The sequence below is a fragment of the Mus caroli genome, unplaced genomic scaffold, assembly GCF_978045245.1.
Source record: "Mus caroli unplaced genomic scaffold, Mus_caroli_1 scaffold_16, whole genome shotgun sequence".
NCBI classification, from domain to species: Eukaryota; Metazoa; Chordata; class Mammalia; order Rodentia; family Muridae; genus Mus; species Mus caroli.
In genome coordinates this window covers 15,316,236-15,331,860 of record NW_028227271.1, presented here as the reverse complement: position 1 = coordinate 15,331,860, position 15,625 = coordinate 15,316,236, and the positions used below count along the sequence as shown (strand labels likewise).

Genomic DNA, 15,625 nt, shown 5'->3' with positions numbered 1-15,625 from the left:
GTGGCTTTTGATTTCATTTTGAGGGTGGAGGACGGCTTTTAGGCCAAGTGGGCACATGGTACTGGACACAGCACCTGTCCAGTGTTCCCCATGCAGCACAGACTGATAAAAGACTGTCTCAGGGGGCTGGAGAGATGGCTCTGTGGTTAAGAGCACTGACTGCTCTTCCTGAGGTCTTGAGTTCAAATCCCAGCAACCACATGGTGGCTCTGTAATGGGCATGTGATGGTGTCTTCTGCTGTGACTGAAGGCAGCGACAGTATACCCTCATATGTGAAATAAATAAATCTTAAAAAACAAACAAACAAAAAGACTGCCTCAGGCTTTCAACCTAGTTCCTTCCCCACTGTTGACATGACATGACCTACTCAGATTGCTTGTCTGCTCATCTTCCGGTCTTCCTGTTTGTACCTAGTTTTGCCCTTTCACTTCCTCAGCTGGACTCAGTCACCGCTCAACACTTACCTTTCTCCAGCCTCTTCCCATGCTTTTGTTTGTTTCCTTGTCTTAATGGCATGGCCTCTCCTTGTATCTCTGACCCACCCCTGCTTTCAGGCTTCTGGAAACTCAACCTGACCGTGCCTCTGAACCCTGTGCAGCCACTCTGTGACATTCCTGCGCGCACACACACACACACACACTGATATATTTACCATGCGCGCTGTCATGTGTGGTCAGAGTTGATAGTAGCAATTCAGATTGGAACTGAGAGAGACCAAGTGTCTGCCTTGACCAGGGTTCTCAAGGAGATCAGAAGTATCTGGCACATTGCCATGTGTGTCTGAAACAGCTATACTCTGTGAACTTATTGCTTGTTATTCAAGAAACTCTGACAAGTGTGTGGGTCTGTTTCTGACATTGGATGCTCATGATAAAAATCCAACGAATCTTTGAATAAATTGAAAGAATCGACAAGATTTATTCAGATGATGATTTTAAAAGTCAATAGTATTTCTATAAAATGGGCATACTTTGCAGATACAATAAAATTCTATCTATAAAAAGATTACCATTTACAAAGAAAATATGCAGAGGAAGAAGTCTGCTGAAAAGAAGCAAAGAAAATTACAGTTTAGGGTCCAGAGAGATGTCTTGGTGGGTAAAGGCACTTGCCACTAAGCCTGATGACATGGGTTCAAGTCCCAGGACCCACATGATGGAAAAAGAGAACTGACTCTCAGAAGTTGTCCTCTGACCTTAATGCACACACACACACACACACACACACACACACACACACACACACACATTCACGCACACATGCATGCACACACACTCCAAATAAATGCCATTTAAAAATTTTAGGTGTTTAAGGGTTAGAGAGATGGCTCAGCAGTTAAGAGCATTTGTTATTCTTGCAGAGTACCTGGGTTCAGTTCCCAGCACCGACATGATGGGCTCACAAGCATCCAGAGCTCTAGGTCCAGGGGATCCAGCAACCTTTCTGATCTTTACAGGCACACACACACACACACACACACACACACACACGGAGGCAAAACACTCATATGCATAAAAAATATCCAATAGGCATTTAAACAAAGACACTCAAGGATAAGCAAATGAATAGACATACTGTATTCAAGAACTACATGTAAGGTTCGATGCCGTAAAGAAGGCAGCTCTACCCGGAATACAAATATTTTTCGTATATGCTGATACACAAGTTCAAATTAGTGCCCTCCAAAAATTCTAAGAGTGTTTCCCATTTGGTGGTTAGCTTGATATTGATTGCCTGAATCTGCACCGTATGTGAAAGTATCAGTCCAGGACAGCTCAGCCATTTCTAAGGCAATGAGATGCAGAGATTTGCATAAAGCAATAAGGCTGTATACAGTACAAAGACACTGGCATTGACCTAAGGTGGATGACTAGATCAGTGAGCCAGGCTGGCACGTGCAAGGATAGGCCTATGTATGTGAGCATAGACCACATGGTAGAGGTGACCGCCTGAGTAGGGAGGATTTTCCAGAGGGGTCTGTTGGGACTCTAATCTTGCCTCATGCTAATGATGATCCCATTCTAGGAACCACAGTCGCTAGCAGACACCCAGGGTTATTGTTATGCTTTTGAGTCCTTCATCGACAAACAACACAAATCACCAAGTTTAGAGATGTTGCTTAAATTGGTTGTATTAAAGTTAAGATGGTTTTACATAAAAAGTAAAAACACCAAGAAGAAGTGAAAAGACCATTTATAGGGCAGGAAACAATTTTTGCAACAAAAAGCAACGGACCGGGGGTGGAGGAGGTGGGAGGAGTGGGGAGAGAGGAGTCTTTAACAGAAACTATGACAGGTAAGAGAAAAGTGGGACCCAGGGTCCATTGGACAGTTGACCAAAGATACAAGTGAGAACTTTCTAGAAGAAACCAAAGTGGTTGTTAAATATGTGACAACAGATAATTTTCATTTTACTATCGAGTGGAAATATGCAAGAAGCTTCCTAATACTTCACAAGAGGCAAGAACAGCAGCGTCCGGGGGCAACAGCTGCCGGTGGGTGCTGGCCAGAGTGTGAATCAGTACTATCTATATCTGCAATGGGAGTGAGATACGGTGAAGCATCCTCCCAAATGTATGTCCACCTGCAAACCTTCCTTTTCGGAAATAGTCTTTGCTGAGGTTATCCCTGAATGAGGTCATACTACAATGCGGGCGGGAATCTAACACAAGGATTGCTATCTTATCTAACTCTAAACAGACCCATGGAAGGCAATAATGCCTGCGTGAAGACGGACCCAGGAGTGATGCAGCCACCAGTCATCAGAGGTCACTGCTGGACACCAGGAGCTGTTGGAGGGGAGACCATCTCTAGAGTCTCGTTGACCTGGCTATCAGAGTTAAACTTCCCTTGTTAGCTATTGGTGTGTAGCTTATTGCTACACTGTTACAGATATTCCTACAACTTGTTAGCTAGAGCTGTTGTCTCTACTGACATTTCCCCAGAGGAAGAACTCTGTAGGTGTGCAGCCCCTAGAGTTCCTAGACACACTTTTGCAGAGTTATCCAGGCAGGATGGCTTAGGCATAGGTATGGAGGTTGACCCCCACTCCCCACCCCGAGCCTTGACAGGCAACACACACCTGTGTTCACCTGACACATCACATGCCATCCTTGGCAGTAGGATACAATTGCAAAGGTGGCGTTGAGAGAACCTGCTCCAGACCTTCCCATCCAGGGACACAGACAACAAGCAGGCAAGAGAGCTATAGACAGGACCAGGTAGCGAGGAGGTAGTAAGAGAGATAGACTAATTAGGTAGAAGGTTATAGCACAGGGGCACAAACATCCTTTAAGGTGGGGCCTGAGCCAACACTTTCTGAACCAATGCCAGTTAACAAGTGCCCAATGAAGTCCTGGGTATAATCACAGCTCAGATATTTCGCCCTGTATCACGGATGTGTCCATGCCATCTGAATCTTCAGGAAAGTGTGCGCAAGAGCTCAGCGGTCCTTCCACCTTCCATATCCGTGGCGGCACTTGATGCTGTTTGAGCACTATAACCCATCCCTGGATCCCTGCTCTATCTTAAAGGAAACAAGTAGTACTGAGGAAACCCCACTGGGACTATTGCAATAGGACCCAAGTATGCTGCTCACCTTGGCCAACATTACACCGCAGACTCTAGTGCCTGGCTAGGTCAGTGCCAGCGTTGCCCCCGCACCCCTTGTGAGATCCTCTCAGGGGATACCCCTGATCCAACCCTGTGCCCTGTTTTGGAGAATACAGCTTGAAGGTCGTCTTTGAGAATTGGGGTGGAGCCAGAGTTCCTCAAATACAATGGGACAAAAAGGCGAAGCCTCTCTATGGTTCCCTGGCACGGTGGGTGGTGGAGGCGAGGTCATCTGTGTGGTTTTCATAGTCTGTGCCAACAGGGCAGGGTGCTGTGCACTTACTAAGTTCACCCCTGGGACTTTACTGGATTGGACTCTGGTATAACTGCTCTTGTGGGACTTATTGTCTACATGTTGGTAGTCATTGACCTCGAATGCATAGATGGGCTTTGTTCGACCTCTGACCTCTGCATCCATTACTGGCATGGACCAAGTGGTTGAAAGTACCTTTGCTTCTTCTCGTTTCCAGTCTTGTCGCACGGTCGTTCTGGAAGGCCTGATCGCTGTTTCCATCAGGGCCCGGGCACTCCGCACTTTGGGTGGAGCGTCTAAGAGTGATTCTGAGAGGCCGACGTTGGCAATGGGCGGCATTTGCTTCTTGGCTTTCTTCACGCTGATACCTTCCACACAGAGGTCAGACCCGTTGAACGGTGGCAGCTCCACGGCTGGCTGTGAGAAGAGATATAGCCTGTGAGGATTCCTCCCCTGACTTGGAAACCAGCAGCTGGAGAGTCACCTGGCGGGTCCCACACCAAGCCGCCCGCCATACTTCAGCAGCTTTGTCTGTGGACTCTTCTTTCAGAAAGAGCACCCAGCTTGTCTTTCTACAGGTCCTGGGGCTCCATCCACAGGGCAGACAGTAGCCCAGAGGCCAAAGCCTCAGTCTTGATGCCTAGCCTGCTGGGTCATTCCTGATGGGAGGGCACTGGAGAAACTTCAGAAAGAGGATAAGGGGCTCTGAAGAGAAAAGTCTAGAAGCGCCCAGGGGTTGTGGAACACCCCCAGCTATTCAGGCAAGGGCCTCTCCCATTACCCAGAAAGCTGGGACATGGAGAAATGTCAGGTAGAAAAACTAGATTATGAAGGCCACAGGGCCCAAGTGACAGGGCTGTCCAGCCAGCCTCCATGTCTAGAGTAAACCTTTTGCTAGGTGCACACAGAATGGTGAGCTCGGGGCAGATCAGTAGACCCAGGCTCCCGACAGTCCTGCACGAAGCCAGGACCACTTTGTCCAGACCCAAGAAACAGGATTTGTGTCCCCCCCTTCATCCCCCCCCCCAGTGACTGAGAATGAAGTGTCTGCCACCCAGGAGCCCAAACCCACCCACCTTGTGGACAGACACTAGCAGCCTAAGAAGGGTAGCTGCTGCTATCCTCACCTGCCGCCACAGAAGCTCAAAGTTGCCGATGTCACAGTTTCGGTCCAGTTTGCGATCCACCACCACCTTGATGGTGTCCTCCTGCACCTGGGCACAGAGCTGAGCCGTGACAGGAGTGGAGGGGTGCATGGTGGGGCTGGAGTTGATCTCGATGAGCCAGGGCTTGAAGTCTCTCCCCAGGATGAAGTCGGCTCCATAGAGCTCGAAGCTGTTCTTACGGGCTTCTACGTGGTCCTGGGCTACCCTCATGGCGTTGGTGACAGCTCTTTTCATAGACGGGTAGATGATGCTACCCCACGTTCCTCCTCGGCCCCTCTTCTGCAGGTACTCCTGGAAACGAGTGCTGGTCCACATGTTATGACAAGGTAGCAGCGGACTGCGCTCTTTATCATTTTTGAGACGCCTCTGGATGGAGTTGTTACACAGGTGGATGGCGCTGTGGGCAATGTCCTTGTGAGATTGGTGTACACCAACAACCATCACACAGAGTCAGCACAGCCTCCCCAGCTTGCCCTGGAGTCACAACGCCTGGTGCAGGGTGGCTTCAGGAGGCCTGGGACTGCTCTGTCACCCTGAAGCAGCATGGACCACCCCCCCACCCCCACCTGCCTGGGGGACAGCACAGATTGTACCAGGATGTAGCAGAGGTTCACCAATGCAGAACCAACCACTAGGAAAAAGAAATCTGCTTGTGCCTCAGTTTCTCCACATGCACACGTCTATAGGAGCCCATGAGCCACCTGCCTAATGTTTCCAGTGAGTTTGTTTTTTTCACTCCTGCCTAGTTCCATGTAACTTAAAACAAGTAGTACCTTTAAACTGTAAGGCACTGTTTAGGACTAAGGGGATTTTCATTTCAACTGCAGTATGGGGGTAGGGATTCCACACTGGGAACCTCCATCCAGTTCCAGAATGAGGCCTGCTCCACAGACCTATGTGAAAAAGGTGAACATTTAAAAAGATGTAGCCACCTAAATGGTAGTTTTCAAACTCTGTCTTTAACTTCTGTTTGTACAGCTGGGTTATGCCTGTTCAGCTGGGAAACCTCCCATCAGCCAAAGCTGAGAGAGAGAGCGTGTGATATTGCCAGGCACAGAGTTCCTGGCTGGTTGGTTTAGCTGGGCCCATGTGGAGAGGCTAACAGGCTCTTCCGGGACTGCAGGCTGCTCCCGGACTTCATTTGCAAAGTGAATTTCTAGCTCTTGCTATGCTATAGACTCTTTGTCGGGAGGCAACACACAGATGGGGGTGGTTGCCTTCAGCTCTGCCCAGCCCCCTTCCAGGTGTAACCTAACAGGTGTCACTCCAGGTGTGCCGAGGGTACAGTTTACCCAGCAAAGTTTCAATTGAGCAACCCTTAGCCTCCCAGGAATCCAGCTAACTCTCCCTCTCAAAGTCCCCTTAGGGCATCCAAGTTCCCAGTCCTGCCTGCCAAGTGACCATCACTAAACCATGGAGAGGAAGCCCTGGGTCATCCTTGGGGATTCAGATAGGTTCTCAATCTCCTACCCTCACTGGGATGTGTTGGTTCATTCCCCAGGAATTCCCTGAGAATTTGAGCCTGGTAGCCCCCATACCCTGATGCTCTGGCAGTGATGGACCACCTAGAGGATTCAGAGTGCCAAAGACCCAGGGTGCCTCATGCTATGTGCTTAGAGGAATATGGAGCTCCCCACTGCTGACCTGTCCAGCTTGTCCAGGGAGAAGCGCTGTGTGGAGAAGCGGAGGTAGCTTTCTTTGTAGAACCAGATGGTTAGGGGATTCCAGTCTGTGACGAGGAACCACTGTCTGATGTCAAACTTGGTGTCGTAGATGAGCATTGGGGTCTCGATGTACTTCTGGACCACCCATTTGTTGTCCTTTGTGGTCTGGTTGTCTGTGGCCACCAGATTCAGGATGTTCTCCACACGGTCCATACACACAATATCTCCAAGAACAAGAGGTGGTACCTTGGCCTGGTGCAGCATAGTCCCCAGGCAGCCATAATGAGCCCTGACACCCACCCTGCCATTGGTCCAAGCACCAAGAGTCTGCAGGACTGGTTGGGCAGGACAGGTGTACACTCAGGGGACGTTGACTACTTGTTCAGCTCTCCCGCCATGGGACCAACCCTACACTCCAGAGAGCATATAGGAAAAGCAGACCAGAGAATCCATCACTCAGGAGCATGCTTTTGGGTTTGGTGTGCTCTCTGAGCAGGACTGTTGGAGACCAGTAAGGGTTTATGCTACAGGAGGGACCAGCCAAATGGGATAATCTTGGCACAGGTAGGAGGCCTTTAATGCCTCCCCATTGACGTTCCTTTACCCATAGGTAGACTCTATACTTTTCCAACCTTGGCCCTAAAGTAGGTCTGCCCGACTTGTGAGGCAGGCGAGAAGGCACCAAATGTTTCGTTTTGAGCTGTGTTGGGGTTAGTGTCAGTGACAGAGCCTGCTGCTCACTTTCTCCTGCCATGACAATGTAGGACAAGAGCGAGGCCACAAGATAGGCAGAGCACCCTTGCAAGCTGCCCAGGGACACAAGTTTCTGCTGAGATTTGGGGGGACCGTTCCGCAGGACGTGTGGTCATCAATTCTGATGCGAAGGTAGAGAGAGGCTTCCAGCCGCAGTGTCCCACGGGCACAAGGGAAGAGCTCACAGAGCACATGGCTTCCATTTATTTAGTCACAGCAAGTTGAGACCTTGCCTGGGAAGTCACCAAGGGCCACCAGCACTAGGCAAGAGCGCAGGCATTTGACCCACACATCTGAACAATTTACAGAGTGCCCCTGAGAATGGAGTCTTCAGTGGGAGGAAGGTATGGCCTGACGGGTGAGGGGAGACAGAGACTTCTCAGGATGGGGAGGGGGCTGAGCCCAGAGCCCAGGAAGGAACACAGCTACAAAGCAAGGCAGCAGCATCACAGAAGAATGGAGGAAGCCCTGACTGTCTGCAGGGCACCAGGTGGGAATGGACCATATATATTCAGCAGAAGAATTCAGGAGAGAAGACCTCTAGGACTAGATGTGATAAACCACACATTAATAAAATATTTTAAAGGTCACGTGGGGGCTCACAATCACCTGTAATTCCAGGGGTTCTGACACCTTTTGGCCTCTGCAGGCACCAGGCACACACATGGTACACATACATGCATGCAAGGAAATAAAACCCACTCATACACACAAAATAAATAAATCTAAAAAACATTTAAGTCACATAAATAACTTGTGAATTAAAAAAAACCTTCAGAATAAATCAAGAGACCAACAGGATATACAAATTAAAAAGTCTGTTTAAATGCTACAGAAAAATAGAGCATTCTTTAACAGAGACAAGAGGATGCAGCTGGTGCCACAGACAGAGGAAATTTGATAGCTGTAAATATTTTATTATTTCACAGGAAAGCCTGGAAATAAATAAACTTAGCATTTAAATCAGAGACAAGAGAAAAATCCCTCATAGAAAAACTGAGACTGTTGACTTTGGAAACAAAAATAATTAGGAAGTTACACATGTGCAGATGCTCACATACACATGCGTATACTATCACACATGTGTATACACACATGCACGCACATCCACCACCATACACAAGCATATGCACATATGACTATGTGCACATGCACACAAACACACACACACCACTAAGAAAGAAGACAATGTAATTCTGGCTACACTTTGGGTAGATGAGGCAGAAGTATGAACGAACATGTGGATAAATCACAGGCAAATTTTATGAGGTGTTCAGAGTTTGCCTCTCAGGGGTGCTCGGTTTTTACAGGCGAATTTTACCCTGAATCCAGGGGACAGGAAGTACATTGTTTGAGATGATGCTTCCCCTACACCCTTTTTAGAGGCTACAATAAGCCTGTTGCTAAGATCAAGGTAACACACACACACACAAACAAAAACAAAACAAAAAACCCCAACACTTAGCGGTTGTTTAGTGGATACAAATGAGAAAATCTGAGCTCAAATAGCAAACTCTAGAACAGCACAGTGACAGGACCCCCTTTCCTCTAGCACAGCTTGGGCCCTCATCTGACCTTGGCAGCAAGTCTCCCTCCACCCTAGAGCAGGTGTCTGTCAAGGTTGGGAACTTGCATAACGGGGAGTGCTCTGCCCAGTGAACTCACCTCGACCCCGGGATTTGGCTGCAGGCTTTATGATCCAGATGTTCCGGATCCCATCGATCTCTGTCTGAGGGTTCACAGAACTGATCTTACTCAGCAGAGCTTGGCATTGTGCAAAGTAATTTTTCGAATCAGTGATGGAAGCGTTGCCACTAAAAAGCAAGATCCAGAAAGGGCGTGAGGCGCAGAGAGACAGCACTGGTGGATGCCTCTGCTCCAGGACAGGCTGGTGGCTATATGGCAAGAAAGGGTTAAGGGCAGCTGAGGATACCTACCAGTTGAGGATACCTGGGGTCATGGACTTAGAAGATGGACCTGGGCATTGTGTGTCAAGAAGTAAGGACCCTAAGCCCAGCATGCTAGTGCATGCCTCTAACCCCAGCACTTAGAGGCAGAGACGCAGAGACGCAGAGACGCAGAGACGCAGAGACGCAGAGGGGCAGAGGGGCAGAGGGGCAGAGGGGCAGAGGGGCAGAGGGGCAGAGGGGCAGAGGGGCAGAGGGGCAGAGGGGCAGAGGGGCAGAGGGGCAGAGGGGCAGAGGGGCAGAGGGGCAGAGGGGCAGAGGGGCAGAGGCAGGAGGATCATTGTGAGTTTTAAACCTGCAGGGTTTAACATAGCAAATTCAAGTACAGCCAAGGTTTCACAATAGAGAGGCCCTTTTGGAACAAACAACTCTGACATATGGATTGTCTACATGGAAAAGGACACCAATCCTGTACCAAAGAAAAACCAGAGATGGGTGGGTCTCTGTGCGAAGATACTGCCTGCACTGTTGTTGTTAGAAAGGTCCTTCCAAGGGAAGCCAAACTGCAATGAGGGCCTACCTGTTCACAGGAGCAGTCAGCTTATTGTCCTGTGAACATGACTGTCAACCTGACCTTATGTCCTTGTTGGTGACTTCAGATTTGTAGGAAATGGCCTAACTTAGAAACTAATCCTAATCTCAGGAAATAAGGGCAGGGATCAGTAGAGACGTTTGAGCAGCTTTCAGAATTTGAGGGTACACTGCTGGCACCTGGGAGAGAGAGACGTTCACCACAGTGCCTGTAGTACCTCTCAGGTTCTCCATATGTGGGCAGACCTGGTACAATGGAGACTGTTTAGTGTCAAGTCCCTGCGACGGCTAAGCCACAATTCCGGCTGCAGCCCTGGAGGTGGAAGCAAGGGTTTGGGGGACAGGAGACATTTATGTTCTGCCTGCCTGCTGGAAAAGGAGAGGCAGCATTGAGGAGAAAGTGAATAATGGCAACCTCTGGCTAGGTGGGTTAGAGTTTCAAGACAGCAAGCGTCGTAGTGGGGTCAGCTTCCACCCCCGGGTGCAGGGAACAGGTTGGCATGGGATGGAGGGAGCTTGCCTCTCGCTGGCCAGATACCAAGCAGAGCCCACTCCCCTGGTCGACTGAATGTGAGCTTCCTCTGCAGATGTTATGTGTTGGTTAACTATAATGATAGGGTAGCCCTGCCACAATTAGTACACAGTGCAAACAGGTAGAGACAACCGGCAGTGTCCCCACAACACCTTCTATCTGGTCCATAGAGCTGGGCCAGACTAGTGTAATGGGGTGGTATTATCAGCAAGGCCTGATAGCATTTATTACTAGAGCCTGGGTTCTGGAAGTCACCCCTGAAGGTGGGCCAGCACTGGACTCAGCTGTCACCACGCCATGTTACCCACATCACATAATGATAAGATAGAAGCTGTAAAAGTCAAGAGATTGCTGAAATAGGGGAGGAGCCTGGCCTGTTTTGGAACCAATATGGATGCTCAGATTCTAGACATCCATGCTCAACCGAGAACAGACAGGGACCCTGCAGGTCCCATGAAGAGTAGCCTCTTGGCCTTCTAGGTCCTGATGCACAAGTGTCCATGTGGGAATCTGCAAGTCTCCAGAAGAATCAAACGGGCCCCAAGGCGCTCCTTAGATTGTGGCACTTCTAAGTGGGCAGTCAGAGCAAAGCACCACAGAGCCGGCTCACCAGGCAAAATCATACCGTGTGGTAACACGGGAGCCCAATGCTGCCACCTAGTGGTGAAGTATCGCGGTTCTCTTTTGTAGCAATTTAAGAAAATGATTAAATATAGAAAACTCAAACAGAAAAAGTGAAGTTTGGACAGTTTTGCTCATGCGTTCTCTTGTGTCATTACTGCCGGCTCAAGCTACAGTAATGGGCTGCTCAGGAAGTCCTCTACTGTTATGTTCCAGCCAATGATAGCTAGTTTTCATTCTTTGACCACAAGGATAGGCTCTGCCTATCTTGAAACTTACAGCCATGGATGGAGACACGGACACACATTACCCTCTCCCCGAGCCCCTCTCTCCTCTTTTTCTCCTATGTAGTGTCTCTCAGCCTCACAGCTGGGAGAGCTGTCCATGGCTGTGCCATTTGCAGTCCCTGCTGTGACACAGAGGTTGAGTGCTTCTATTTCTGCAGGGATAGAAGATCTGGGTCATAGGGCATGCGGTTCTTGCTTTTCCAAAACACCGTTGCTCAACACTCCTGCCAGAGGTGCATGGGAGCTGTTGACTCGGGCCGATTCTTGGTGTCTCAAGTCTTCAATTCAGCCATCTTGGTGTGCAGAGAGGTCTCCCATCGTGGGTGATTTTGGTTGTTTCTTTTTTTTTCCTTTTTTAGCTTTTGAGATAAAGTCTCATATATAGCTCAAGCTGGCTTTGAGTTCAAGGTCTTCCCGGGATTACAGGAGTTATCACCAAGGGTTCATTCTGCCTGTAACCTGCATTTCTGGAAAGCTCCGACACTGGTTACTTACGTAGTCTGACTGGACAGCTGATTTGTAGTTAATAGTCTGTTCTGGGTTTATTCTTGAGGCAGGGTCTCGTGGATCCCAGGATAGCTTTGAACTTGCCATGCACATGAAGATGACCTTGAACTTCTGATCCTCCTGCTACTGCCTCCTGGCCCCATGTCTTTGCAGATACTGTGGTAGATGTCTCTCTCCAAGGTGCCAGGAATGTACCCTCAAATCTGAAAGCTGTTCAGACATCTCTTCTGATCCCTGCCCTTACACCCCGAGATTGTGATGGGCTTCTAAGTCAGGCCTTTTCCTACAAGTCTGAAGTCACCAACAAGGACATGGGGTAGGGCTGAGAGTCACGTTCAACCAGAGTGTTTGGGGTTACAGGCATGGGCCACCACGTTTACTTTACGACATCCTAGAGAATGAACTCGGGGCTTCAAGTAAGAGAGAGAAGCACTCTACAAACCCAGCATTTAACTTGGTCCATTTCTCTCCCCTGACTCGCTGTAGCTAACTCTGCAGCTTGTAAGTCTGGACCTCAGTTGGACTTGTGGACAGTGGATCTGTCTTCAGTTTGCAGCTTCTATTTTTCATCCTCTTTTCAATGCTTTTTTAAGAAACACAGTTCTTTGGGGTTTTTTGTTTGTTTGTTTTTGTTTTTTGTTTTTGTTTTTGTTTTTGTTTTGTGGTTTTTCCAGACAGGGTTTCTCTGTATAGCCCTGGCTGTCCTGGAACTCACTTTGTAGACCAGGCTGGCCTCGAACTCAGAAATCCACCTGCCTCTGCCTCCCGAGTGCTGGGATTAAAGGCATGTGCCACCTCGCCCGGCTGAGAAACACAGTTCTTAAGCACTCGAAGCACTGCCGTCAACTTTTTCCTATTAATTGTAGCTAATAATTTCCAGGGTTAGTGGCTAATAAATATGAAGCTCTAACCAACCTCACTAGGAAGGAACTGTCTTCAGACAACTCCTACAGGGGTGTGAGGACAACTCCTGGGAAGAAGAGTGAGTAGAGAGCATATGCCTCCTTCGATGGATTAAGTCCTGAACATGCACTGACTTAAAGCACTGTCCTAGTGTCAGACAGATCAGTGGGACACAGCACACACCCAGGAACAGACAAGTGCATCAGAAGGACTCTCATGAGAGCCACGGAGGAGAAGACCGGGTGAGAGCCACACGGGACACAGCATAACACACATGCACTTGCAGTCCCAGAAAGAGGAGAGAGAGAATAAAGGAGAGGCAACGCTTGCAGAAATAGCGGGCAGAGTCCAACTCTGGGAGAAAAAACGTCAACTCATAGTTAAATGACGCGACACACACTCAAACAAGGATGAATACAAAGAAAAGTGCTCCTTAGAAACGTGATAAGCAAATTGCTAAAAACCAAACACAAAATCTTAAGGCATCCAGAGAAAAAGAGGAGAGTCAAAATACCAGCCGGAAATTTCTAGACAAAACATCATGAGCCAGAAGACAGTGGAGTAACATCTCAACAGCGACAGTGGCGTGTGCCAGGCAAACCGAGGGCTCTATCCTGGAGAAGACAGCTTTCAAAAGTGAAATGCTTTAGGCCTTTTGAAATTGAAGGAAAAAACTGGAGAAAATTTTCTACCAGTAGACCACTACTAGAATATAGAATATATACTATATATAGAATATATATAGTATGTAGACCGTATAGAATATATACTAGAATAATAGGATAAAATATATTAAGGGATTTTTTTTTCTGAACCAAAACAACGGCTGATGTGCAAAAACTGAAATTAACTGACTAACGTAACAACAAGCGTGACCTGTGCCTTTCCAAACAGATGATCTGGAGAGATGGCTCAGAGGTTCGGAGCACTTTCTGCTCTTGGAAAGGACGCAAGTTTAGTTCCCAGCACCCATATCAGATGATTCAAGATCCAGTAACTGTAACCAGAACTCCAATTCCAGGGAATCTTGGGCACCTGTGGGTACCTGATGCACCTGAATGCACACTCATTCAGGCACACAAACACACGTAAGTTTTTTTTTTTTAAGGAAATACATGAAAGAGAGAGATGAACGACAAGTGTGTCATGAACAGGAGGCAGCAAGCCACACACGTCATGCTGTCATGCTTTCTTTGGGAAGCGGTGTAGAGTCTCAAGATGTGTAACAAAACACAAAGAAGCTTTCACATGCAGTGACTCGTGCTAGACCTTGTCTCAAAAACTATATTGTAATTTTCAAAAAACAAACCAGAGTCCTGCTATCTTCCCCATGCTGGCCTCAGACTCAGGGCATAGCCTAGTTCAGACCGGCAGTCATGCTCTTCCTGCCTTAGCCTCCTGAGTGCTGGGATCACAGGTTTAAGTCAACAGAGAAGAGGGAAAAGAGAGAGGGGAGGAAGGGAGGAGAGAGTCAAGGAGCAGGGAGAAGAGAAGGGCAAAATGCTTCATATCAAAGGGAGGGAAAGACAGGTCAGAGGCTGAGAACATCCAGGATGGTATGAGGGGTTCCACAGACCCTTGAAACATACATTGCCTCCTTGGTTTTGTCCCCCTAGGGTGCCTGCCTTGCTGCCAACCCCTCTTTCCTTGCTGGTGGTCGCCATAAGGGGTGGAGGGCCAGAGGGGAGCAGGGAAGCAGCATTGGCATGTGGGCCTTGGTGGTGAGAGGTGACTAGCATCCTGATGGTCTGAAGGTCAGGGAAACACCTCAGCCCACCCTCACGCATCACTCAGAGTCTTCCAGGTCCTGGGCTGTACAGACTTACCACGGCTATTGTGGTCCAAGTGAGCTCTAGCCTGAGAAGACTTGAGGAGGTGCAAAATGAGATGGCACCCCACCCAGAGACATCCATAGGTGGTGACATCTCTTCGACAAATAGCAGAAGGTTTGGGGATCCCAGTGCCCCAAGGAAGGTGCTCTACTATCAGAAGGTACCCCAGGACTCGGGAGGCATCCCAACCTCAGACAAGTTAGATAAGTACCCTAATACCCAGACAGATGCGTGCTAACAACAAGGTAAGTGCCCTCGATACCCAGATATGTGCTCCAGCACCCAGACATGCATCCCAGTGTGCCTGCGCAGTGACCCCTTCTGGTGCCAAGGCAGCAGGGTGGCATCTTACTGAACCAGTAGATAGTACTGCTGTGTCAGGTCATTCCATTCCTCCTCAGACAAGGCCTCGGTGCTGGCCTCCGATACGTCTATGTCTTCATGCTCTAGCTGTCCCAGGTAGGCCTGGCACACCTTGCACGCTGTGTCTACAACCTGTCCCGAGAGGCTTGGTAGCTTGAGGTCAGGATTTTCAGGATCTGGAACCCAAGCACATGCCCTGAGTGTGACTCTACCAGGCTGCTTCCTGTTCCCATCACCTCTCCCCTAGTGCTACCCTTCTCCCTGGGAGGTGACTCCTCCACTTCAGGAGCCTTGTCTGTCAGTCCCACTGTTCAGTGTCACTACTGCCATCAGGAGCCTATACTCTGATGGACTTGGCTGTCATGATGGAGAGGAGACAGTATATTTTGAATTGCCATAAAGAGCATGTTTTCTGATCACACGCTCAGTGACCAGACCTGTGAGCCTTTTGAGCTATGATTGCCAATTCCCATTGTTACAGAGCTTCCTGGACCACACAGGGGTCATCGGTAGGTCCTCGCACCTGAATTCTTTACACAGTGTCTCATCCTTCTCCGCCCTATGACTCAGGACCCATGTTGAGTCTCAGAAAGTACAGACGGAAAGCGGACTTCAAGTGGTCTCAAGAATGTGG

The 15,625-nt window shown here is 48.8% G+C and overlaps 1 protein-coding gene across 2 annotated transcripts in view; it reads right to left on the bottom strand.

Annotated features, from left to right (window-relative positions):
• Ttll8 (tubulin tyrosine ligase like 8) overlaps nt 1-15,625 on the bottom strand; it is a 66,182-nt gene that overhangs the window by 18,998 nt on the left and 31,559 nt on the right. Inside the window, exons 9-13 of one of the 2 annotated variants that reach the window (XM_021184001.3) lie at nt 14,981-15,167; nt 9,114-9,262; nt 6,676-6,919; nt 4,993-5,428; nt 4,061-4,282 (exon numbers count right to left, since the gene is read on the bottom strand). In XM_021184001.3, coding sequence (XP_021039660.1) covers nt 4,061-4,282; nt 4,993-5,428; nt 6,676-6,919; nt 9,114-9,262; nt 14,981-15,167 — 1,238 coding nt within the window. Of the gene's footprint in view, nt 1-2,204; nt 4,283-4,992; nt 5,429-6,675; nt 6,920-9,113; nt 9,263-14,980; nt 15,168-15,625 lie in introns of those variants that run through there. The other variant, XM_021183999.2, reaches the window with a different exon arrangement.